The sequence below is a fragment of the Nycticebus coucang genome, chromosome 11 (assembly GCF_027406575.1).
Source record: "Nycticebus coucang isolate mNycCou1 chromosome 11, mNycCou1.pri, whole genome shotgun sequence".
In the NCBI taxonomy this organism is placed as follows: Eukaryota; Metazoa; Chordata; class Mammalia; order Primates; family Lorisidae; genus Nycticebus; species Nycticebus coucang.
The window spans coordinates 89,094,596-89,121,063 of record NC_069790.1 but is presented as its reverse complement, the minus strand read 5'-3'; the positions used below and the strand labels follow the sequence as shown (position 1 = coordinate 89,121,063).

The window sequence follows — 26,468 nt, the reverse complement described above, 5'->3', positions numbered from 1 at the left end:
TCTGGGGGAAAGTGGAGGGAGTAGCAAAAGGAAGTTTCTGCAAAAGGAAGAAAAAACTCTTAAGTTGCCCAGAATAGAAGCATGGAGAACAGTTCTGAGGATCTTATAATAACACAAATCCGAGAAGGATGCGAGTTGTTTGGACTACTCCAGTAACTAACAAGGTAATAAGTAGTGGGCCAATACCGAATCTATGATGAAGGGAGAACCAGTAGGATCTGCTGATGACTTGTACATGGAGCGATAGAGAGGAGTCACGAATGATGCCTAGTCTTAGGTCTGCCTCCTTAATGAGAGGAAAGATTGAAAGGAGCAGATTTGATCTATTATGGGGTGAAGAGAAGTGGCAAAGAGACATCAAGTTATTTGACTGAGATGTAGTAAAGTATTTGGTTAATTGATTCAAATAATTTTTTTCTGTGTATATATATATATTTTTTGTTTGTTTGTTTTTGTTTTTAGACAGGGTCTCCCTCTGTTGGCCTGGCTTGAGTACAGTGATACCATCCTAGCTCACTGCAGCCTCTAAATCCTGGGCTCAAGTGATCTCTGCCTTAGCTTCCCTAGTAGCTGGGACTATAAGCGTGTGCTACTGCATTTGTCTAATGTTTCTATTTTTAGATTCTTGCTATTGCTTACGCTGGTCTCAAATTCTGAGCTCAAGCTATCCTCCTGCCTTGGCCTCCCAGAGTGCTAGGATTGCAGATGTGACTTGCTGCACCTGGCTCTTGTTCTATACATTTTTTAATGTTTGCTTAAGTTACCCAGGAAATTCAGTCTTTGCCTGGTAAAGATTGCCTATCTAATGAAGCCACTAAGTGAGAGATATTCAAGGTAGAAGAGCTTTGCAACTATATTAGCATGTAATTACAAATAAAACATTCAGAATTATGCTAGGAAAGAGAAGAAACAGATAAATGTCTGGATTATGTTAATAAAAACATTAGTGTGAAATGATCACATTCAAGATATACCTTATGCTAACCCACCTTACAGAGAAATCATCTGTTAGGCAGGAATGTAGGTACTGTGTGTAATATGAATAACCAACTTAAACTTCTTTAGTGAGATCACAGTACTTAATTTGTTGTTTTTATTTCTAAAGTTCTTTATGTATAAATCAGATATTGAGGGCCACTTAAGAAAATTGGGCTCAGAATCTCAAACATCCTTTAAAATACCCCATGTTGTTATGTTCTGCCCAAATAAAATTGATAAAATCTGGCGTCCTTTAGAATAAAAAGGGTCAGAAGCTGACTAACTTCTAAACAGAGATGGATCAAATCTCTAATTTTGGAAAATGGTAAACTAGAGAGAAACCACTATGCTGTCCCAGAAGATACTCATGGAGAATATTAAGCTGATTAAACTACTGGGCTAATCTTTTTCTTGATTAAAACATACCTCAAAAATCTTTCAGTCTTAGATAAAAGTAGAGTTATAATAGAACACGTTAAGAAATAAGAAAAAGTTTTTCATTTATATTTTTATTTTAGCAAAGTGCAAAATAAAACGTAGTGGGCATTTTATACGAGCAGCTCTTGTGAGGTCAGGGGTCTTATTTGTGTCATTCCTCACTATATTCCCAGCACAAGAGTAGTGTGGGTACTCTGATAATTTTCTAAATGAATACGTGCATTATGTGTAGCTTCTTTAGTGATTTTAAAGATACAGTTCTTCACTAGAGGGTGCTATGTAAGCATTCAGTACTCCGAAAGTGTTAGCCTCTTTCACATTTGCTCTTTGACAGGGAGATTGGATTTTTAAATCACTTGCTTTATTAAAAGTTTTCTTTACTTTTTTGTTTTCAAAGCGGTACTTAATGGTATTGTCTGTAGTTACACCGATGAAATCGAGTAATTGTTAATGGCAGCACTAACACAGATGTTTCTTTTCTTCCTCCTCCTCAGGAGACTTATGACTCCAATCATGTATGCTGCGCGGGACGGTCACACTCAGGTCGTTGCTCTCCTCGTTGCTCATGGAGCAGAAGTTAATGCCCAGGATGAGAATGGCTACACTGTGAGAAACACTTACATCATGCTCCTTTTTATTTCTATGACATTGTTACTTGTTATTATCAGTAATAAATACAAAAGGACTGGTGCTTAATTGCTGTTTGGTGGGAAAAGGAAATAAAGGAATAAATCGACTCTCTTAGTCCTTACATAAGAAATACAACAAAACCTGGGCTCTAAAATACACATAAGAGTTCTTTTTTAAATTGAAAACACTTCAGTGATTGGCAGATAAATCATTTTCTTCCATAACATCAGGTAACTATGTAAAACGTTGTTTAGATTTATAAAATCAGTGAGCACTGCCGTCTGCTTTGCAAATACGACTTTGGAAATACGTTTACAATGTGAAATGAAGAGATTGCATCATTCCATTAATTAACCATGTTCTCCTTTTTTTATTGTGCCATAAATACAAAGTTGAAAACTTTTCTATCTGTCTCTCATATACTCCTTTTCTTTAAACAATCTTCTTTTTTCCCCCACTAACAGGCTTTAACATGGGCAGCACGTCAGGGTCATAAAAATGTAGTTTTGAAGTTGCTTGAACTTGGAGCTAATAAAATGCTACAAACGAAAGATGGAAAGATACCAAGTGAAATTGCAAAAAGAAATAAACACCTTGAGGTATCCTTCTATATATTGAACTAATTTTTCTGTAACAGGTTACATTATAATTTGTAGAACTTCTGTATTTTTTTTTTAGAATTTACAAGTATAATTATAGTAATGTATCTGGCTATTATTGAATGTTTACATATGTATTTTTCTTCCAGCCAGGTAATAGAAACTTTACTTTGCTAGAGTGTTCATCTTCTATTAAAACAAGAGGCACTTTATAATGTGGTAATTTAAAAGCTATATAAAAGGTTAATAAAATTTTATTCTAGTCCTAGGAATAAAATTATAATGGATAAACATTTCAAACTGGTGCAGAATTTTAAAAATTAGTATATTGAGTAAGCTTATAAAATGTCAAAATTTGAACATGTATTTAAAACATTGTTTTGTGATTTTAATTTATAGATAGTAGACAACCTTAAATCATCAATATTTACTCCTAGATGTGAGACATGTTAGTTTTATGATAAAGTGATGATATACTTGGGAATATGATCTACTATCATTTAGATGTCAAACTCACCATACTCTAAATAATTTTTATTGATACAAACTTTTGGACTGAACGTTAGAGCTTTAACCATAAGTCTGTAATTTCTAAGCAGGGAAGCAATTGTACATACAGTACAATTGTAAACCTAGGTTATTTAGTTCAAGAGTTTGTAACATCAAGGTTCTGAATTTTAAAGCAAGTGAAATTCCAAAGGTTCCATCATATGATCATCAGAGAATGCCACTTTTACTGCATTAAAAGTAATTTCCTCTGATTTTTAGAGCAATATGATAAGATACCTGTCATTTTATAAATATTATTTTAATGTTTCCAAAATTATTCTATAGAGTGCTAATTATTATAATACCTTGTAAAACTTCAAAAACATTACCATTGTTTCCTAAGTTTTGAAATTTTGAAAATAATTTATAGCATTATTAAATTTAGAATAGATGACTCCAAATTTGACATGAGAAATTTAGATCAAAAGGTATTTTGATCATAAATTATTTCTTCTTGTATATTAGCTGATTACATGTAATTAATGTGACTTTCTAAGATTTTAGATTTTAAAAATAAGGAAACTCTGAGATGTACAGTTGGAATTTGCGTACGTTTAGTCATGCTTATTACTTCTGTCCCACTTAGCAATGTGTTTAAAGTACCTTAGTACTTAATCTGAGTCATTTCTCAAAATGGAATTTTTAGTTTTGTCTTATATCTTACCAAGATATTATTGATTACTATCTTCCTTTAATTTTGACAATTTTTAATTAGATTTTTTCCTTTTGCTTTTTGGTTATTTTTTTCAGGGCAAGGAAGCATTTACTTATTATTCCAATTACCCTAATTTGATCATATCACATATATCCCAAAATTATGTACAACTATGATATATTAATCTTTTTTTAAGTTTTCAGGGTAGAAAGTTACAAAAATTCTATTTTTCTTGCCTTGCTAGAATGTCTTTTGTAGATATAAAATAGTCATATGTTCAGTTTCTTTTAAAGTTAAGTGATAGTATATAATGTTAACTATATTTGAATGGCTTGTTAAATTTTTTCAGATCTTCAATTTCCTTTCTTTGACTTTAAATCCATTGGAAGGAAATCTTCAACAGCTAACTAAAGAAGAGACCATTTGTAAACTATTGACAACAGAGTCTGATAAAGAAAAGGATCACTTGTTTAGGTAATATAACATGTTTTAGTCCAACAGGATATGTACAAATAAGCAAAATTAATGCATGTTTTTATTACTTGCAGCAAATATGGTGACTTATCTAGAATGTGTTATATTTTAAATTTTTATAAGCATTTTAAATGTCATTTAGAAATGTATGGATTTTGAGTGCTCTGTTTTTCAAAATTTTAGAAAATTTTTACATATATTAATACTAATAATAATAGCTTTGATTTAAATGTGAACTTTAAATAAAATATCAAGAACAAAATTTATTTTTAAAAGGTTCTAAGATTATATTTATGTTACCATTCAAACAGTACTATATCTTTTTAATTCTTTTTAGTCATTTCTAATTTGGTAAGCTAAAATTAACAATACATATTTTCCCTGAACACTATTCAGTACATGCCAAAAACGATTTTATACTTAATAGCATTGAAGCTTGTTATTTAATTTTTACTTAAGGTGATTAAGGAGATTGCTTAATTGTACAAAGATTTCACTAGGAATACATATTGGCGAATATTTTCACACTTGGGAAAAATGAGCTGCATTTTACTATCACCATTTTCTCTATATATTTCCATCAAGAAACCTTACTCATTCGTTTGATACAGCATAGGTCTAGTGTGAAATTGCAAATGTATTCTACATGGGGTCATAGTTTTATTCTCATTCTCTTTCTGAAATATAAATATATATTCATTGTATATTTATAGTCTGTTCTGAAATTAACATTGCTATAAATGTATACAGTTCATATACAGCATTTGGAGATCTGGAAATATTTTTACATGGTCTCGGACTTGAACACATGACAGATTTATTAAAGGTACGAATTTATATAACCTACAATGAGTAATGTATAAATGTTTATTTGTTGATTAATATAATATTAAATATTACTTCAGAAGCATATCTATGAACAAGTGCCAATTCATTTTTTCCTATAATTTGTAATATATCCCATTTTAAACTTGTAATATGTATTTTTAAAAATTATTATTCTAGAAGTTTATATAAATTAGAATCTAACTGTATTAAACACCTTTTACCCACTGCCCAATATCTCCATACGTCTAAGCCGTTAGTGTTTGTAGTTGCTGATCTTCCTGCTAGAATATAGAAGAAGCATTATTCTAATTCTGCATACCTGGTATCAGATTCTTGCTATATTATTTATTTACTAGAATTTGTCAGCTAAATATATTTTCTTAATAAGGATAATAATACCTAGTGTAGGATAGTCGTGAAGGTTAAATTAAATGAGATTATATGCCACACACTAAGTTCTTTAAGCATACATTATGGAATTTGAGTAAATGACAATTACTATCAGCTAGGTGGGGATACTGAAGTGGTAAAACATTATTTAAGATAGATATCTCTTAGGAGTATACACATTCTGTTCAAACATAGTGTAAATTGACCACCCAATGGTGTGTAACAAACTGGTCAGCATACAGAGGTGGTCAGCCTAAGGCACTAGGCCTACTGTGCTGATATATATATGTGGTGTATGTCTGGTCTATGGAAATTAGGTCAACTTAAAGAGGTGATCAATGTAGAGAGGTGGTCAACTAGGGAAGTTCTACTATATTTCAGAGTTGGATTTCAGTGTACAATCCTGAAATTTCTATTAGGAAATGGTATTTTTACTCAGAATTTTTCCTAATAGAAATTTCAGGATGGTTTAATGTGATAGTCAGAAATATAAAATATTCATAGACTATTTCTGTCAGATTTTGTAGAATGCCTTACTTTTATGTCTGTAAATATTAACTGTAATCATTTTATTTGAGTCTGGAAACTAGCTGTTTATACTTTTTTACGTGAGTATAGGGATATCTGATACTCCTGTCTACTCATTTCCATAAATCTATATGTACGTATGCATCCCCTTTAGAAAGCGGGAAGGTGTGAGGAGTAGAGCATGTATAACTGTCTAACTTGTGTACACTTGTCTACTTCCCCTTCTACTTTTATTCGTGTGGAAAGGTAAAATTTTTTCCCTTTTCTATAGGAAAAGGATATAACTTTAAGACACCTTTTGACTATGAGGAAAGATGAATTTACAAAGGTTAGTACCAAGTTTAAAAACTTCAGCTAATATTTTATGGTGGTTTCTAAATTGTAGATATTTTTATTTTTTATTTTAAAAATCCTAGGACTGCAGAGTATGATTAATCTTTTGCTAAATTCTTGATTAGATATGATTGTGGATAGTCCTAAGGTCTGTAATCATAGTATTAAGTTACTTTAAAATATTCAAAGACTTAAAGTTGTAATTTTTTTCTTCAGATTGCCATGACATCTCAACTAAAATTGGTTATTCATTTTCCAAATGTGAAATAGATTTGTGAAATAGGCTACCTAGATGTGAGATATTTTTTAAAAATATAGGTATCCATAAAGTTCGTGCACTTTATGTGTCTTCCAAATACTGTCTTTCTCAGAACCAACAAGACCTATTATTTTACCATCTAGTATTAAATAACAAATAACTGGGAAGTATCAGAGGTACTCTGATAAATAGGATATGTAAAAAGCAGTGATCTTGCTGTATAAATGCAAGTTTCAGTTGGAATCTTGCTAAAAATCTTGTATACATAGCTAAATCCAAGATAGAAAATTTAGTTGTAATCCTGAGGGCTAATTTCCACTTATTGCTGATAATATTTTAAATAATATTTCAAAGGAAAAATTGTTTTATTGTGTTTTTGAAAGATGATATATTTACATCTAGTCATTTTTTCAAAGTCTATATCAATTTTTGTATACGGCAAAAAAAGAAGTTGACTGTAGTCACCATGTATCTGAATATTTGAATGCTGTAACTAACCTTGTCAATCACAGTTATTTTTTTCAAGATGTGAATGCATCAAGTACCAAAATATCTTTAGTAATTTTGAAAATTAAATTATTTAAGTATGACTACCTTACTATACTTTAAAATTATTTCTCCTTAGAATGGAATTAATGATAAAGATCAGCAGAAAATTCTGTCTGCTCTTAAAGAACTAGAGGTAGAAGAAATAAAATTTGGAGAATTACCTGAAATGGCAAAGTTGGAAATCAGGTAAAACTAACTTACTGGTTTACATTAATAATTGTTCACAACCAAATATTCTTTTTAAGTAGAATTTGATTATATCTGAGTAATTCTACTTGATACCATCATTTTTTTCAAGAAATAGATTTTGTAATATACTGAGTTCCAAAATGAGATGCACTTTATAAAGTCAATTTTTATGAAGTCATTGACTAAACCAAGGAGCAAAATAATGCATCTTGTTAACTCACATAGAAACATTTTTATTTTATTTTTTCTTTGCATCTTGCCAGATTAAGCTATATAAGAGATCTCATGCTTTTCGTATACCTTTTACTCTGTAAATCTATAGTCCCTAACCCCTAATCTGTGGACCTGTACTGGATTATCTTCCATAAAACCAGTCCCTGGTGCCCAAAAGGTTGGGGTCCTAAATCATTTAAATTAAAAATTCAAAGTAGTAATATTTTTACTTAGGGCAATAAGAAAGCATTTCTTATGGAGCTCAGCTCTATTTTTAGCCTTACTGTATAGGAAATTATGTCATCAATATATAAAGTTAATATCTAGTATTATAAATTTGTCAAACATTGATTATTAATGATTCCAAATCCATACTACAAATAATATTGATTTTGTTAATGTATTACAGAGTTATATTGTAATATACAATGTTTTTATTAACTTTTTATTTTGAAATAATTATAGATCTATAATATATTTCAAAATGATTATAGGATGGTCCCATGCACCCTTACCCAGTTTCATCCAGTGTTAATACCTTGCATAATTGTCAAAACCAGAAAATTGACATTGGTACAATCCACAGAGCTTATTCATATTTCACAGTTATAGGTGTGTGTGTATAACTTTAGATAATTTTATTTATTTTTTTTTATTATTATTTGTTTGTGAGTAACACTATGTTTACTCACATATAGGTGTGTGTGTATAACTTTAGGTAATTTTATTTATTTTTATTTTTTTATTATTTGTTTATTTTATTTTATTTTTTGAGACAGAGCTTAAGTGATTCTCTTGCCTCAGCCTCCCAAGTAGCTGGGAATACAGGCACCTGCCACAATGCCCGGCATTTTTTATTGCAGTTGTCATTGCTGTTTAGCTGACCTGGGTTGGGTTCAAACCTGCCAGCCTCAATGTATGTGGCTGACACCGTAACCACTGTTCTATGAGCGCCAAGCCGATTTTGGGTAATTTTAACACATGTAACTTCACATAGCCACTTCCACTAACAATGTACTTAACATTTTCCAGAAGACTCTTTCATACTACTGCTTTATAGCCACATCTGTCCCTCTCCCCATCCTAACCCTTACTAATCAATAATTTGTTCTCTATCTTCATAATAATGATATTTCATAAATGTCATTTAAATAGAATTTTATAGTATGTTTCCTTTTGATATTGCCTTCTTTCAGTCAGCCTAATTTTCTTGAGGTTCATCAGAATTGTATGTATCAATACAGTAGTTCATTCCTTTCGTTTATACCATGGTTTGTTTACCATTTACCTATTGAAGAACATTTGAGTAGATTTTAGTTTTTGGCTATTCCAAATAAAGTTGCTGTGAACGTTCATTTACAAGATTCTGTTAGAAGTTTTCGTTTCTCTGACATAAATGCCCATAAGGACTGTTGCTAGATTGTATGGTAGTTGCAGAGTCAGTATTTTTTAAAACTTGCCAACCATTTTCCAGAATGGCAGTACCATTTTATACTCTCATCAGCAGTCTCTGAGTGATCAGTTTCTCTCTGCCCTCACCAGTATTTGTGTGAGCACTATTTATTTAAGCCATTTGGAGAGGTATGTCATGATAGTTTCTTGTGATTTTATTTGTGTTTACCTAATGACTAATGATGTCAAACAGTTTTTCATGTCTTATTTGCTATCTTTTTATCCTTTTTGTTGAAATGTCTAACAATGTCTTTTGCCCTTTTTCTATTGGATTAATTTGGGAGTTGTCTACATTCAAGTCTTTTGTTGGATATGTGATTTGCAAATAATTTTTTTCCTGGTCTGTAGTTATTCTTTTCATATTCTTAGAGGGGTCCATCACAAAGCAAAAATTTTTGTTTTGATGGTATCTAATTTATCAAATTTTCTTTTTATGGGTCACACTTTTGGTATACTTTTGATATCAAATTTAAGAAATGATGTTGTAAGGATTTTCTTCTATGATATTTTCCTAAAAGTTTTATAGTTTAACATTTAAGTCTATGGTACATTTTGAGTTTGTTTTTGTAAAAGTATGAGATTTAGGTTGAAGGTTTTGTTTTTGTTTTTTTTTTCTTTTTGGCCTATAGATGTCTAATTGTTCCAGGACTCTTTGCTAAAAAGGCTGCCCCTCCTCCACTGAATTGCTTTTGATTATTTGTCAAAAATCAATGGGACATATTTGTGCAGATATATTCTGGATTCTATTCTGGGTTCTTTATGTGTGTCTCTCTCTCTGCAAATACCATGTTGTCTTAATCACTCAGACCGTATGGTAGGACTTAATATCAGAGTGAATGATTCCTCCTCTTTTATTCTTTTTCAAAATTTTCTTGGCTATTCTAGAGTCTTTTTCGTTCCATATATATTTTAGATAAAGCTTTTCTGTGTCTACCAAAAAGCTTTCTGAGATTTTGGTAGTAACTACTTTAATCTTACTGATTAATGCAGTCAGAATTAATATTTTAACTATATTATACTTATCCAGGAACTCAGATATTTCTAAGTTTTAAATTTTCTTTGTTTTATTTCATCAGTATTTTGTATTTACATTACTCAGCTCCTGCCCATATTTTGTTAAATTTTTATCTAAGTATTTCGTTTTCTTTGGACCAATTGTCAAGGATATTGATGTTTTTATTTCTCTTTCATGAACAGTTAACTTTTGTGTCTCAGTCATGTGTACTTCAGCCTCACTAAGCCCACTTATTCTAGGAGGCTTTTCGTAGATTCTTTGAGATTTTCCACATAAATAATTATGTAGTCTGCAAAAAGAGACAGGTTAATTTCTTCTTTGTAATCTGTATGATTTTATTTTATTTTATGTTATTTTAGCCTCATGGCAGTTAGCAGAATCTCCAATGCTCTGTTGGATAGGAATAGTGAATAGTGAACATTCTTGCCTTGTTCCCAACTTTAGAGGGAAACCATTTAGTTTTTTACCTTGTTGTTAGCTATAAGGTTTTTATAGATTGTCTTCGTGAGATTGAGGAAATTCTGCTGTATTCTTCTTTTTCTGAGAGTTTTATCATGTATGGTTGTTGAATTTTGTGAAATGCTTTTCTTAAATTGATTGATACAATCATATGACTTTTTAATTTAGCCTGTTTGATATGGTAATGTTATGTTGTTTGATTTTTTAATTATTGGACTAACCCTACATAACCAAGATTAACCGTATGTTGTTGTGTTTTATTATTCTTTTTATGTGTCATTGGATTTGACTTGCCAGTATTTTGCTAAGTATTGTTGCATCTAAGTTCACAAAAGGTATTATTCACTAGATTTCTTTTTTATACTTTTGTGTAGTTTGGGTACCAGGGTAATACAGGCCTCACAAAATGAGTCAGGAAATGTTCCTCTTTTATTTTCTGGAAGAAATTGTATAGGATTGGTGTTAATTATTCTTTAAATAATTTGTGGATTTCTTCATTGAATCCATCTGAGTATGGAGATTTGAGGGAGCTCTTAAAATACAAGTATAATTTTTTAATGCTTATAACACTATTCAAGTTCTCTCTCTTTTATTTTGGCTGAATTTGGGTAATTTGTGGTTTTAAGGACTCGTACATTTTTTTCCCTAAGTTGTCTCATTTGCAAGCATGAGGCTTTTCTCAGTATTTCCTGTTATCTTTTATTTGCTATGGGATCTGTTGTGTAATAGTACCCTATTTCATTCCTAATAATGGTGATTTTTTCTTCTTTCTCTATCAGTTCATCTTACTAGAGGTGTATCAATTTTTTCCAAAGTATCTGCCCTGCTTCTTGTTTCAGTAACTTTTCATTATTGTTTTTAATTTCATTGATTTCTGCTGTTATCCTTATTGTTTCCCTCTTTCTGCTTGCTTTGAATTTATTTTGCTCTTTAACTACTTGAGGTAGAAGTATAGATTATTTGCAAGATTTTTTTCCTTATATAAGCATTTAGTCTTTCACATTTCTCTTTTAGCACTGCTTTAGCTACATTCCACAATTTGGGGGGAGGAGAGTTTGGGGGAACAGGGTCTCATTTTGTCACCCAGGCTGGAGTGCAGTGGTGTTATCACAGCTCACTGAAGCTCAACTCCTAGCTCACTAGACAAAAGTGATCCTCCTGCCTCAGCCTCTCGAGTACCTGGGACTACAGGCCTGCACCACCACACCTGGCTCGTTTTTCTATTCTTTACAGAGACAGGGTCTCACTGTGTTGCTCAGGCTGGCCTACGAACTCCTGGCCACAAGTGATCCTCCTGTCTTGGCCTCTGAAAGTGCTAGGATTATGGGTGTGAGCCACAGTACCTGGCTGCATTTCACAAATTTTTATATGTTGTGTGGTCATTTTCACTCACCTCAATGTATATTTTTATTTTCCTTGAGACTTCCTCTTTGACTTATGGGTTATCTAAATAATAGATATTAGATGGCATTTAATTTCCACATATTTGGAGATTTTCTTATTGGCTTTCAGTTATTGAATTCTAGTTTGATTCTATTTTTGGTCAGAGAAAGTACTCTGATTTCAAGGGCTGACTAGCTCCATGTGACTGGTGGCTAAATGGAAAATGAAGATTGATTTTAAAGATTTTGACAGGTTGAAACAAATCCTCCAAAACTTAATAGGATTAAGTTTAATAAGAATAAATAAGAGTATAAGATTAAGAAAATTACTATAGGATGGATGAGACCTAACTTAATACTCCTGAAGAATCACTAAGCCTTTTTAGTTGATTATTAACTCAGTAAAAAAAAGCTAGTGAAAAGCTAGTACTCTTGGACTACATAAATAGAAATACAATGTCCAGAATAAAGTAATAGTTTTATTGTACATGATACTTATAGCTAGAAATTTTTTTGCTTATGGATGGAATTTAAACAATGGATAAAATAGAAAAATTGTAAGACTCTTTTGCTTTTTAGAATATGTGATTGTCTAGTAATTTTCAAAAATATTTTTGTATATAGACATCCCCTATAGGAAAAACACCTGTATTTTAGGATCCTAAATAACTCATAATAATTGTTTTCTGTCCACCAACTAGGTAATTAAGTAATTATGAACTTCCTCATTTAGCAGCACCACCTGATAACCAGCCTCTCAAATTTCCTTTATTTTACGGTAGCTTTTAAAGATTTATATACCAAATGTGTTTTCCTTCACCTTCAGCCTCTCAGTGCACCTGGTCAGGTTAATTACATCTTACCCTTGTTTGCTTATGTAAGTTTCTCTTAACTCATTCTTTCTTTTTTTTATTGTTGGGGATTCATTGAGGGTATAATAAGCCAGGTTACACTGATTGCAATTGTTAGGTAAAGTCCCTCTTGCAATCATGTCTTGCCCCCATAAAGTGTGACACACACCAAGGCCCCACCCACCTCCCTCCGTCCCTCTTTCTGCTTTTCCTCCCTCCCCCCATAATCTTAATTGTCATTAATGTCCTCATATCAAAATTGAGTACATAGGATTCATGCTTCTCCATTCTTGTGATGCTTTACTAAGAATAATGTCTTCCACTTCCATCCAGGTTAATACGAAGGATGTAAAGTCTCCATTTTTTTTAATGGCTGAAGAGTATTCCATGGTATACATATACCACAGCTTGTTAATCCATTCCTGGGTTGGTGGGCATTTAGGCTGTTTCCACATTTTGGCGATTGTAAATTGAGCTGCAATAAACAGTCTAGTACAAGTATCCTTATGATAAAAGGATTTTTTTTCCTTCTGGGTAGATGCCCAGTAATGGGATTGCAGGATCGAATGGGAGGTCTAGGTTGAGTGCTTTGAGGTTTCTCCATACTTCCTTCCAGAAAGGTTGTACTAGTTTGCAGTCCCACCAGCAGTGTAAAAGTGTTCCCTTCTCTCCACATCCACGCCAGCATCTGCAGTTTTGAGATTTTGTGATGTGGGCCATTCTCACTGGGGTTAGATGATATCTCAGGGTTGTTTTGATTTGCATTTCTCTAATATATAGAGATGATGAACATTTTTTCATGTGTTTGTTAGCCATTCATCTGTCCTCTTTAGAGAAAGTTCTATTCATGTCTCTTGCCCATTGATATATGGGATTGTTGGCTTTTTCATGTGGATTAATTTGAGTTCTCTATAGATCCTAGTTATCAAGCTTTTGTCTGATTGAAAATATGCAAATATCCTTTCCCATTGTGTAGGTTGTCTCTTGGCTTTGGTTATTGTCTCCTTAGCTGTACAGAAGCTTTTCAGTTTAATGAAGTCCCATTTGTTTATTTTTGTTGTTGTTGCAATTGCCATGGCAGTCTTCTTCATGAAGTCTTTCCCCAGGCCAATATCTTCCAGTGTGTTTCCTATGCTTTCTTGGAGGATTTTTATTGTTTCATGCCTTAAATTTAAGTCCTTTATCCATCTTGAATCAATTTTTGTGAGTGGGAAAAGGTGTGGGTCCAGTTTCAGTCTTTTACATGTAGACATCCAGTTCTCCCAACACCATTTATTGAATAGGGAGTCTTTCCCCCAAGGTATGTTCTTGTTTGGTTTATCGAAGATTAGGTGGTTGTAAGATGTTAGTTTCATTTCTTGGTTTTCAATTTGATTCCAAGTGTCTATGTCTCTGTTTTTGTGCCAGTACCATGCTGTCTTGAGCACTATGGCTTTGTAGTACAGACTAAAATCTGATGCTGATGCCGCCAGTATGCTGATGCCCCCAGTTTTATTTTTATTACTAAGAACTGCCTTAGCTATGCGGGTTTTTTTCCGGTTCCATACAAAACGCAGAATCATTTTTTCCAAATCTTGAAAGTATGATATTGGTATTTTGATAGGAATGGCATTGAATAGGTAGATTGCTTTGGGAAGTACAGACATTTTAACAATGTTGATTCTTCCCATCCATGAGCATGGTATGTTCTTCCATTTGTTAATATCCTCTGCTATTTCCTTTCTGAGGAGTTCATAGTTTTCTTTATAGAGGACCTTCACCTCCTTCGTTAGGTATATTCCTAGGTATTTCATTTTCTTTGAAACTATGGTGAAGGGAGTTGTGTCCTTAATTAGCTTCTCATCTTGACTGTTATTGGTGTACACAAAGGCTACTGACTTGTGGACATTGATTTTATATCCTGAAACATTACTGTATTTTTTGATGACTTCTAGGAGTCTTGTGGTTGAGTCTTTGGGGTTCTCTAAGTATAAGATCATGTCGTCAGTAAAGAGGGAGAGTTTGACCTCCTCTGCTCCCATTTGGATTCCCTTTATTTCCTTGTCTTGCCTAATTGTATTGGCTAGAACTTCCAGCACTATGTTGAATAGTAAAGGTGACAGAGGACAACCTTGTCTGGTTCCAGTTCTAAGAGGAAAAGCTTTCAGTTTTACTCCATTCAGTAAAATATTGGCTGTGGGTTTGTCATAGATAGCTTCAATCAGTTTTAGAAATGTGCCACCTATGCCTATACTCTTCAGTGTTCTAATTAGAAAAGGATGCTGGATTTTATCAAATGCTTTTTCTGCATCTATTGAGAGGATCATGTGATCTTTATTTTTGCCTCTGTTAATATGGTGGATAACGTTTATGGACTTGCGTATGTTAAACCAGCCTTGCATCCCTGGGATGAAGCCTACTTGATCATGATGAATGACTTTTTTGATGATAAGCTGTAATCTATTGGCTAGGATTTTGTTGAGAATTTTTGCGTCTATATTCATGAGTGAGATTGGTCTGAAATTCTCCTTTTTGTTTGGGTCTTTTCCTGGTTTTGGTATCTTAACTCATTCTTTCTGTGCATGTATGGTTTGGGTTTTTTTTTTCTTCCAAGATATAGTCTCACTCTGTTGCCCAGGCTGGAATGCAGTGGCCTCATCACACAGCTCACTGCATCCTTGAACTCCTGGACTCAAGCAATCCTCCTGCCTCAGCCTCCTGAGTAGCTGAGACTACAGGCACATGTTAGCACATTTGGCTAATTTTTCTACTTTTTGGTAGAGATAAGGTCTCATTGTTGCTCAGGCGGGTCTTAAACTGGCCTCAAGTGATCCTCCTGCATGGGCTTCCCAGAGTGCTAGGATTGTAGGCATGAGCCACTATATGTAGCCCTGTTTGTTCTTTTAATGCTTAGGTTTCATATGAGTCAGAAAGTAACCATTGTCCTTGGGAATAAATACAGGAATAATGTCTGTGCAGAGGACAAATAAAATTTTTTGCCTCTGGAGCTTTACAGGAAACATGCAAGTTACCTGTAAAAAATCCTGGGGCACTGGCCCCATATACCGGAGGTGGCGGGTTCAAACCTGGCCCCGGCCAAAAACTGCAAAAAAAAAAAAACCTCACAAATATTTCCCTACTTCCTAAGATTTCTCTAATCCTACTTTTCATGCCTAGTATTATTTTTTAATTGTTTTTAGTTGGTTTAAAAGTATGACAGTAACTTTATTTTTCCACTGACAATACATTAGTAGGATGCAGTTTTTTATTTTAACATATTCCAATTTTATTTCTTCACCCAAAAATAATATTGTAAGTGAGGATTTTATATCTAAGATGAAAGTACCATACATGTTAGTGGAGACTTGGTTTCCATACAATGGGCTTTTAAAACATATTAGGGATTATAACCATGATTTATATTAGTAGTTTCCATACCTGGCTAAGTTATCAGGATGGCCTAAGGAGCTTGTTGTATGTATTAGCCATGTTATCCATTGCCTGAGATATATCATATAGACAGATTTCATTGACTAAATGGATAAATGAGTTGATGAATTATAATATTTTATAAAATATCATCCTTACAAGTACAATAGTATCATCACTAGTATAGCCTGTGAAAAAATAACATTGTAACTACAATAAGCATTAATTAAACACACAAACAGTAGATTTCCACGTCATTAAAAAATTTAAAAAAGTCTTCCAGGGAATAATTTAGATTATCCTGATTTCTTAAAAACTTTATTGCCTAATTTAAATTACATATTTCCCATAGTAAAATTCCCTATTCCAATTTCTTTATTCATTTTTCTTAATCTATTTCCTTATAACAGGAAAATCTATAATCAAAACAATGCCTTATCTTGTTTTACAATAACATTATAGCTCTTAAATATTTAAGTACGTTGTGAAGGATTTCAGTTGTGAGGACTTAAAATCAGCAAAGCTTCTTGAATATATTTCTTCTTTTTCTTTACTTTTTTCATTATTGTTTCTATGAAGGTGTATTCTAAGTTCTACATGACTGACTTATAAATTAAATTTTTTAATATAACTTATTTGAATGATGGCAGAGTTGCCTATATGAATTTACTTTGTGAGATTTAATAGAGTTAAAGAATGTTCAGAATCTTGAATGGTTCACTTATTAAAACTGCTGAATTTTTTAAAAAATAAAACTGGCAGACATATATTCCAGGAATTTGACCTCGTTATTAAATCACAGACTTTGTTTACATGCTGTTATGGAAAAGGTTTTACTTCCCATTTGTTCAAAGTCATTCTTTAAAGAAGAAATTAGTCATTAAGTCATAAGAAAACTAACAGCAGGAAAAGTTGAATTGATTGATTGTAATCTCCTCGTGATGTGACTTCAGCAATTTAGCTACTGATTTATTTTAAGATGCTTTTCTTCTGTGTGTCAGAATTTTCTAAAATCGTCTGTTAGAAGAATGCATATGCACACTACATTTACTTTTTTCTGTTTTAGTATGTTTACAGTTTTAAAATGTTAATAACTATTCTGTTACTACTTTGAGATATTTTGAACAGAAATAATAAATTTTCATCCATGTCTTGAAATTTTCAACAGTTTATGTCCAGACCTTTTCTTTGAGCTCTAAGCTATCAGACATCCATTTGAATTTGTCAAAAGCATCTCAAAATTATTTCCCTCAAGAAAACACCTCCTCTGAAAATAAAAATCTACATGCGGAGTTACTAATATAATTATATATTTTTTTTTAAGAAAGAAAAAAACTGTATTAAAATTGTAATACTCAAGTCACATTTGACTTTTACAATTGCAAGAGGTCTCAAACATGACTTGTATTCATCTGTTGTTATCAGTATGTACTGATATAGCTAAGAGTATATATGAGTATATATTGAATATTGAATATATATTGAGTATTATGATGTTAACACAGTATATATTGAGTATTACGGTGTTAATACAGTTTTTTCCTTTCTTAAAATGTACATACATTTTTTGGCACCCAAAATTTTAGATGTAAAATATATTGTTCACATCCATTATTTATAAACATTCTAAAATTGGAAACCCTAAATAACATCAAGGAAATGGTTGCATTACGTTGCAACAATATAATTATTGTTCCCATCATTAAAATTATTTTGAAACTTGATGTTATAAAACAAACTCAAGCTAAGGATAAAAGGTGCTATATAAAATAGTGTGTGAAATACAATGTCAGTTATATATATTCATAGGAAAACTACTGGAAGAAAATGTGTATCATAAGAAAATATTCTGGCAGAAAATAGTATTAGTCATTATCTTTGTGTGGTGAGGTTGTTACCTGCATAATACCTTTATTTAAAGTATTAAAATAAATTTTATCATAATACATCAGTTTTTATACTACATTATCCTATAGAAACAAATAATTTCTCTTAGTCACTTATAACAACCAAATTTATTTCTTAATCACTTATATAATGAATCAGCTACAGTGACAGGTCCTCCTTGTTATTCTGATGGTAGGCTGGAGAAACAGCTGCAAGTGGAACACATGTTCTCATTATAAAGGGAAAAGAGAGATGGCAGAATCGGTCAATGGCTCTTTAAGCTCCTGTTCAAAAGTTACACAGTCATTTCCTGTCATATTTTATTTGCCACAGCAAGTCACCTGGTCAGGTCTTATGTCTTTGGGGCATGAAGTATAATCCTTTGAAAGGGAGGGGTGTAGTAGTAGTTAGCTCAGTAGGAAACACATGATAATTTGATTAAATAATTCAGTCTACCATACCTATGTCAGATCTGCTTATTTTGAGTGGTTTAAGTAAGCACAAAGTTAACAGAGCTGCCATGTAAAGTTGTATTGGTTGTTTACTGTATGGCTCTGGTAGGGAGGCACCATTCACAGTATGTGATATGAACTGTACACCATAGAGTTGTATTTTATACAACTTGCCTATCCTTATTCGGTGGCCCTGAAAATTATATGACACATGAAAGGAATGTATTTTCCTTTCATTTATTAAGAACATAATTTTGCTAGTAATATAGTTTGCTTATTTGAGCTGATAAGTTTACATTTCACTTAAATATTTGTGAATTACCTATCTAGAATTACATACTTGCCGTCAATTAATATTTTAAGGGATAATTTTAGTTGATCTTAATTTCTTTGACCTCATTAAATTAAAAATACATGTATGTGGCATTAATGAATTACTCATTGAGTAGTTATTCTTTTTACTAATAGTAAGTTAAATGTGAATTTTTAAAGAGCGCTAACATCTAAGTTATAAGTGTAGCTTATATAAATTGTACATGGAAACAAAAATTAAAGCAAGTAATCACTGCTGTTCTCTTTGGCAGAAATATGCCTTTGTACTCTTAAGTGCTGTTCTAGTAAAGACCAGAAAGAAAATAGAATGGGCTGGCTGTAATTTCCGCTACTTAGGAGGCTGAGGCAAGAACATTGCTTAAACCCAAGAATTCAAGGTTGCTGTGAGCTATGATGCCATGGGCACTCTACACAAAGTGACAGAGCGAGACTCTGTCTCAAAAAAAAAAAAAAGAATACTAAAGAAGAATTATATATATATTTTAAATGCTTTTATAAATATCATTTTTATTGCTAAAGGGAAGAAGAACTTAACTAAATTTTTTAATTTTCAGTTTCATTTTGAAAGCAGCTATATAAGGTACTTTTTGTTTTTGTGACTTGGTTATAGTATATTATGTTTATAAAGTTTATATTTTATAAAACTCTTTAAAACTTGATTTTTCAACCTAATTCCTAACAGAAAAGATTTGTCTGAAGTGAAAATACTATATATGTCCTAGTAATGTGTCTTAGAGAAAAGTTTACTGTTAAATTTCACTGGAAGCTGAACTTGCTTGATTTTTATAACCTTTCCTTCTAGAAATAGTATGAAAGAAACTTTTTATAGTATGTAGTCAAAACTTCTACATACAAGAATTTCTATTTGGACTTAGAAGTACTTTTTGATCCCTCCTACTATAGGAGTAGTTTTCATTGCCTTTTATTTTAGTAGATACTGTTAAAGGACTCTCCAGTAAGGTCAATTTTTGATACTAATAACCTACTTCATTTTTGTCTCTCTGCTAAAATATAGTGTCTTCTGGTTATTGTATTCAGGTATTTATTATCCTTACAAATTTTTTTTCTCTGAATTACCTGTTCATATCCTTGGCCAGCTTTTCTATTAGGTTTTGTTAAGTTTCTTTGTAGTTTCTGCTGTATAATGGCTTCTTTTCACTGAAACTAATCTAGACACCTGTGTCGCCTCATTGCTAAGGTCAGTGTTCTTATTTAATGTGTTTATTCTTTTCCTTCTTGAATTCATTCCCTCATTGCCATTCATAACAACCCTTAACTCCTGATTTTATTCTACTTTTGCTTGAATGCCAGCCGTATGCTAGACACAGTGCCCACTACTTCATGTTTATTATCTCCTTCAGTCCTCCAGATAGTCCTCTTGTCTCCATTTTAGAGATATGGAAACATTGGCTCAAAGTTAGGCTTGTCCAAGATCACAAAGCAAATAAGTGTGGAAGCTGATTCCATGTATAGATTGGCTCTTTTCTCAAGAATCTGTACTTTTATGCCCTAATATTTTCTCTTCATCCCACTGCCTTCTCCCTACCCATCCCCAAATTCAGCTCCCTTGTTAGTACCACCACCTTCCATTGAGACCAAAAAATTCTGAGGATCATTCTTTTCTTTTCTTTCATATGCAGTCCATCACCATGTTTTCAATTTACTCACCTAAAGGGTTTCTTAAACCAGCACTCCACATCCTTCCCCTAGTGAGACTCTAAACTGCCAGATCCTTAGTTTAAATAAGCTTTTCTTCTCATGGATGGATTTTTCTATTAGTCTCCTAATTATTCTACTTCCATTTTTTAGTTCCATTAATGCACACTACTCCTTAAATAAACATTATCATTTTTACATCTGATTTTCTCCTTTTTTTGTTCAAAAACTTTTGGTAACTAAAATATCAAAAAGATAAAATCCAGTTCCTTAGCATCCCATAAAAATCCCTCTAATAAAGGTTACCTCCAACTTCTTCTCTCACCACTCTTCCATATCATGTACTTAGTTAGATTTAGTCACCGTTGTGCTTTGCACTTGCTATTCTCTTTACCCAGAATCTCTTCTTTTCTTGCCTACTTGGCAAATTTATTCTTCCACCACAGACTCACTTCATATATTATCTCTATGAAGTATTTCTAATTCCATATTCTCTCTAAATTTTAGATGCGTCCACTATAAACTAGTGTTAATAGCATCTATCTTACAAGGGTTCTTGGGAAGAATTGAAAGAAATAATAAATGTAAAATAATGCAGTATCTTCACATAGTAGGTTCTCAAATATTGTTTTTTAAATCTTCTTTCTAAATGTGTCCTCATGCGTACAATGTTACATGTCTGCAACTCATCCTGTACTTAAAGATCCTCAAGGACTTATTTCTCCTTCAGTACCTAATGTATAATAGCTATTCCATAAATACTTTTAAAAGGATCTAATTAATTTGTGATCTTATTTTGAGTAACTAGCCCAGTAAAATGAAGTAAATTGCTCTCGTTAATGATTCTTGTTTGTTTTTTTCTTTTTTTAGTGGTGATGAGTTCCTCAATTTTCTTCTGAAATTAAACAAGCAATGTGGCCATTTAATAACAGCTGTACAGAATATCATTACTGAGTTACCTGTAAATTCTCACAAGGTGCTGAAGAACATTGTAGATAAGTTCATGATAATTCAATAAACAGTACTGATCTGGTAAAATTATATCATTTGTTTTAGAAAATCCCGTAAAATCTAAATAAGTCATTTTATTTAATATTTTATTTACGTAATAATTAATTGAAAAACTTAGTGTTCTTTCCCTCAAGAAAAAGAAAATGAATCACACGAAAAATTAAACTGATCCATGTATTGAACTTACCGTTTGTTCTTAAATGGGATTTAATTGTTTAAAATTGAAAGTGACGGGAAACCCAAGTGAAAGTTGAAACAAAACAGCATGCTGAGTGTTGTTAAAAATATATATCAATATAAATGTTTTAATAAAGGAAATTTTCAATAAAGAATGTATAATGTGTAAGTGACCTACAAAAGCTTCTGATTTTGTAATTTTTCGTGTGATTTGGTTTTAGCCATTTGTAGAGAAAATTTATAAATGCATTTGTTTTCTGGTAATTTTTACATAACACATTGTTATTTACATAACAATAACATAATATGGGAATAATGTTATTTTTAAAACCTTCATGAATTGATTTTTTCACCATAAGTATAAGTAATTATATGAAGTTATATGTACATATTTAGGAAATGCATTCAGCAAGCCGATTCAGTTAATTTTATCAGATTGCTTATTTTTGGTGTCAGGATGTACCCAGAACAAAACGTCATTTTGAATTATATAATTTAGTGTTAAAGAATGTTGTATAATCTTTGTATATATAAAGATGTGGAAAGTTTGGTTCCATTCTTTAAAATGTAGCTTTTGAAAATATTAACAGATAGTACTGGAATGGGCTTCTCCCCGAAATTTTACTTCAGTTTGTGAAGAACTGGTTAATAATGTTGAAGACTTGAGTGAAGAAGTCTGCAAACTCAAAGACTTAATTCAGAAGGTATATATTTCACATTAAAAAGAGGGAAAACCCTAAGGGAAATGATTTGCAGCAAAAGATGGTAGGCAATAAAGCCACTCTGATAAGAACAATAGAAAACTTAGACAAGTGGGAAAAGAACAGTTTCGAAAAAAAGAAATATACATAGGAAGTAAACTTTGTTGGTCATTAAAGAAGTGCATACTAAAAGAATAATATGTCATTTTCATCTTTTCAATTAGCAGGGGAAAACATATTACTGTACTCATTTCTAGTTAGAGTTCAAACTGATAGTCTCATATGAGACTGTTGACACAGCCCCTTTCTAAAACAGTTTAGCAAGATATGCCAAGGACCATAAAAATGCTTGTATCTTTTGATAATAGTTTATTCCAAAATTATATGTACCATCGTGTCCTATACTTGGATAATAATTTTAATAAATTATGGTATTCCTATGTTAAAACAATATGCAGCCAGTTGAAAACGTAATGAAAATTGGATTATAACTTGTTAAGTTACATTTGTACATTATAACTTACATGAAAATATGCATATGGAATAACACCAAAATGAAACATTTATTATTTCTGTTAATGAGATAGGATTGTGGGTAAAATATTCCTTCTGTTATCCAGACTCTATAATATCTTCTATAATTTAACTGTGTTTTTAAAATAGAGTAGGTTTTTGGTTCTGATTTTATACACCGATAGAAGTATAAATCTGGATTTAAGGACAGGTAGATTTTTCCCTTTAAGAAAATTGGTTACAACAAAATTTAAGCTGCTTTGTTGAAGGTGAGGAATAAAGAAAAACATTTCTCTTGGCTATTAACAATTCACTTCTGGTCGTTCATGTCTCTTTCCCAAATAAATTTGATATCTGTAAATCTTTGTGAGATACCTGATTTAAAAGTGAGATTATGATTAAATTTTTATAGCTTCAGCCCATTTTCATTTAATATTTTCATTAATATTTTATCAAGAAAGCTCTTTTCTTCAAAATAAATTTTATATATGTTTGAGGTTATCTGTTCCAGATTATTCTAGTTATTAACATATATTCAATCAAAAGAAGTCTTAAAGTAAGAAAAAACTTGTGAAGCAAATTCTACAAAATAATAGCTGGGAAAAGAAATTTTAAATGGGTAAATTAGCATTATGCTTCAGAATTCTTGCAGGAAGTAACTCCTTTCCAAAGAAAGAGGAATCTTAGAAATTGTTTTATCTCTGAGAATTATTCATTCCACAAACACAGGAGAGCCTATGTGTAAGGCACCTGTGCTGCACAAGCTAGATAGAGCCTGAACTTGGCTGACAGCAAAAAATTACAGCTCCATTCATCTTCACTACCTCTATCCCCTCTAGAAGAATTGAAAAGTGGAATTGGTTTTACTTAATACAGTGTATTTCTTGGGGCTCCATGGGAAATTTTGAAGGATTTATCTAAAGATAACTTCCTATAAAGCATCAACCTTTGATGTTTAGTGTAGGAAATTTCCCAAGATATATTTGCCTCAGGATTGTTTACTAATTTGATTTCTCCAAAACAAACTAAAAACATGGGAGTTCGGGGTTGAGGAGTTTGGAGAATTGAGACAAAATTAGAGAGAACAAGATTTTTTTTAAATGAAGAAAGTAAGAAACTTTGCTATAGGGACAGACTGACTCTGAAACATAAACAATCCAATTAGATACTATAATATTTATTTTAATAATGCCTACATATAAAGATAATTTTTATTTTTCTTCTGCTAAATAGAAGGCCTTTTTTCTATATCCTTCACCTTGTAGAATTTATAAATTTCTGTATAAGGACTAGCCTTGAAAATACATTTATTAGTCTATAGTAATGATAGTTTGGGAGGCAGAAAAATTTTAATTTTAGAGCAAGCTAGTGATTGGTTTTTTTCTAAATTAGTCTTAGACAAGTAGTAATAATCATAATGAGATTTAATTTGGGGAACTATGAGATATTTGAGGTTTGGAAATATGATAGCAGGCCTTTTAAGCTTGTATTATTTTGGAGTTTACCAATAATAACTGAGGGAGATTTTATTTAAGAAACATATGCATTATTACAGATAAGTATATGGAGGTAAAAGAGAGAGGGTGGGAGAGGTCAAGGCTAGACTTTAACACCACATCACTCTCTTTCAAACCAACACACTGACAAGCTCCTGTCAGAAAGGGTCATTCTAAGAGTAATTGGTTAATAAAAGGAATGACTGTCTCAGGATTCAGTAAATGGAGCATCAATGTCAAAAAGGAATCTGTTGCTGAATGAAGCCATTTGGAATTTAGATCAACAATACAGTTTTAATGATATTGGCACTACAGTTCCTTTCTCTGGTAAAAATTTAAAATTTTGTCAGGCTTTTTTAATTAAATAATTACACTGTAGAATTTAGAAGTCATTATTTCTGCTAATGTTGAAAGTATTTATATCACCACTCCAGCACAGGATGTTTCTAGTAAATATCACTCTATAAATGTGCCTGATTGTTTTTATCTTTCAAGGATCTTTCTGCTTATTCTCTCTCCCGCTCCACCCCCAGAAACCGTATCTTTCTTCTCTTCTCTCCGCTCCCCCTCTTCTCCCTCTTTACTCTCCTCTCCTCCTCCCCTCTGCTCCCCTCCTCTTCTCCTCTCTTCTCCCCTTCCCTCCCCTCCTCTCTCTCTCCCTCTCCTCTCTGTCTCTCTCTCTCACACACACAGTGGGGACGGGGAAAGGGCAGCTTCTTTAGCAAGAAATTTCTATCTATGGGAATTTAGAAACTGCGTCATATATTTTCATTGCTGAGAATTGCTAAAAGAACCACTTAAGTTTTTGTTAACATTTGTCACTACAGTTATATTTAAATAAAGCATTAAACTTATAAAATTAACATCTGTTCTTCTAGTTTTTGTTAATTTTCATCTGTTGTAGGTTTGCTACAAGAATATTTCACTTTTTTCTAAGATACCGATGTTTCAATATAGAAAGAAAAAATATCAATTGTCATTCCCTATAGGTAAAATGGAAACCTTAACATTAAAGGAACTTTATATCTCATGACATAAATATACCACTTTAAAATGGGATAATCTATGAGAGCATTTATTTCTAATGTAAAACTAATAATTTATAATACTTGAATTTTGTTGAAAGGAAGACTAACTTTTAAGACACATGTGTTCATTTTAAATCTTCCATGGGACTCTTGAGTTGTCCACACATAAATCAAATGAGTTGACAGAGATATTATTGTATTTTTAAAAATCAAAGATGTTTTTATTTTCGGTGTATTTATGTACATTAACTTTTCTTTCTTTCTCCCCATAATAAATATTAGTTGCAAAATGAACGAGAAAATGATCCAACTCATATACCATTAATGGAAGAAGTATCTACATGGAACAGTAGAATTTTGAAGAGGACAACTATTGCAGTGTGTGGATTTGGGTTTCTTCTTTTCATTTGCAAGCTAACTTTCCAGAAAAAATAGCCCTAAAATTTGTTTTTAAGTTATGTACATACATCTTATTCACACTACCCAATAGCATTGCTTTTAACCATTTGTGGCATAGTATAACTTTTTATTCTTTGCCAATATTCTACGGGAAAAATTATGACAACATAAAGCAGAGAGTTTTTCTTTAGAAAGTTTTGTCAGTTTGAATTACAAATATAATTTGTTATGTTTTTATGTTAATTTTAATCAAGCAGTAAATTATAATTATTTAATTTGATCATATGACTCCAAATCACATTCAGAATAAAAGTTTAATATTCTTAGACATTTAAGAGTGTGTTCATTTGTCATAGTGAATCTGTAATTTATGAAGTGTTCATAAATTAACAGCTTGCTTTTCCTGCTTATTTCCCCTTCTATTACTACATAATAAGGAATTTTTATTAGATTTTTAAGTTATATTTATAAGGTAATTATTTGAAAATATTCCAGAAAATGCAAAGGATCAAGGTAAAATGTAACTTCTGAATTATGGATACCTACTCAGGAGAAATATTTTAAATGCAAAGTAAAAAAAGCAGAAATTAAAGATACACTAAAATATTTTGTGTAAAGTACCTTGGCAAACATAAA

General features: G+C 31.8%; 1 protein-coding gene across 3 annotated transcripts in view; it reads left to right on the top strand.

Moving 5' to 3' along the window:
- ASZ1 (ankyrin repeat, SAM and basic leucine zipper domain containing 1) overlaps nt 1-26,245 on the top strand; it is a 59,015-nt gene extending 32,770 nt beyond the window's left edge. For 2 of the 3 annotated variants that reach the window (XM_053609432.1, XM_053609431.1), the window contains 9 exons: nt 1,911-2,022; nt 2,511-2,645; nt 4,199-4,323; nt 5,074-5,149; nt 6,341-6,397; nt 7,287-7,396; nt 21,378-21,483; nt 22,286-22,399; nt 25,716-26,004. In XM_053609432.1, the coding sequence (XP_053465407.1) occupies nt 1,911-2,022; nt 2,511-2,645; nt 4,199-4,323; nt 5,074-5,149; nt 6,341-6,397; nt 7,287-7,396; nt 21,378-21,483; nt 22,286-22,399; nt 25,716-25,868 (988 nt within the window). In that variant the 3' untranslated portion in view covers nt 25,869-26,004. Of the gene's footprint in view, nt 1-1,910; nt 2,023-2,510; nt 2,646-4,198; nt 4,324-5,073; nt 5,150-6,340; nt 6,398-7,286; nt 7,397-21,377; nt 21,484-22,285; nt 22,400-25,715 lie in introns of all 3 variants that reach the window. The other variant, XM_053609430.1, reaches the window with a different exon arrangement.
- Nucleotides 26,246-26,468: the final 223 nt, after the last annotated feature.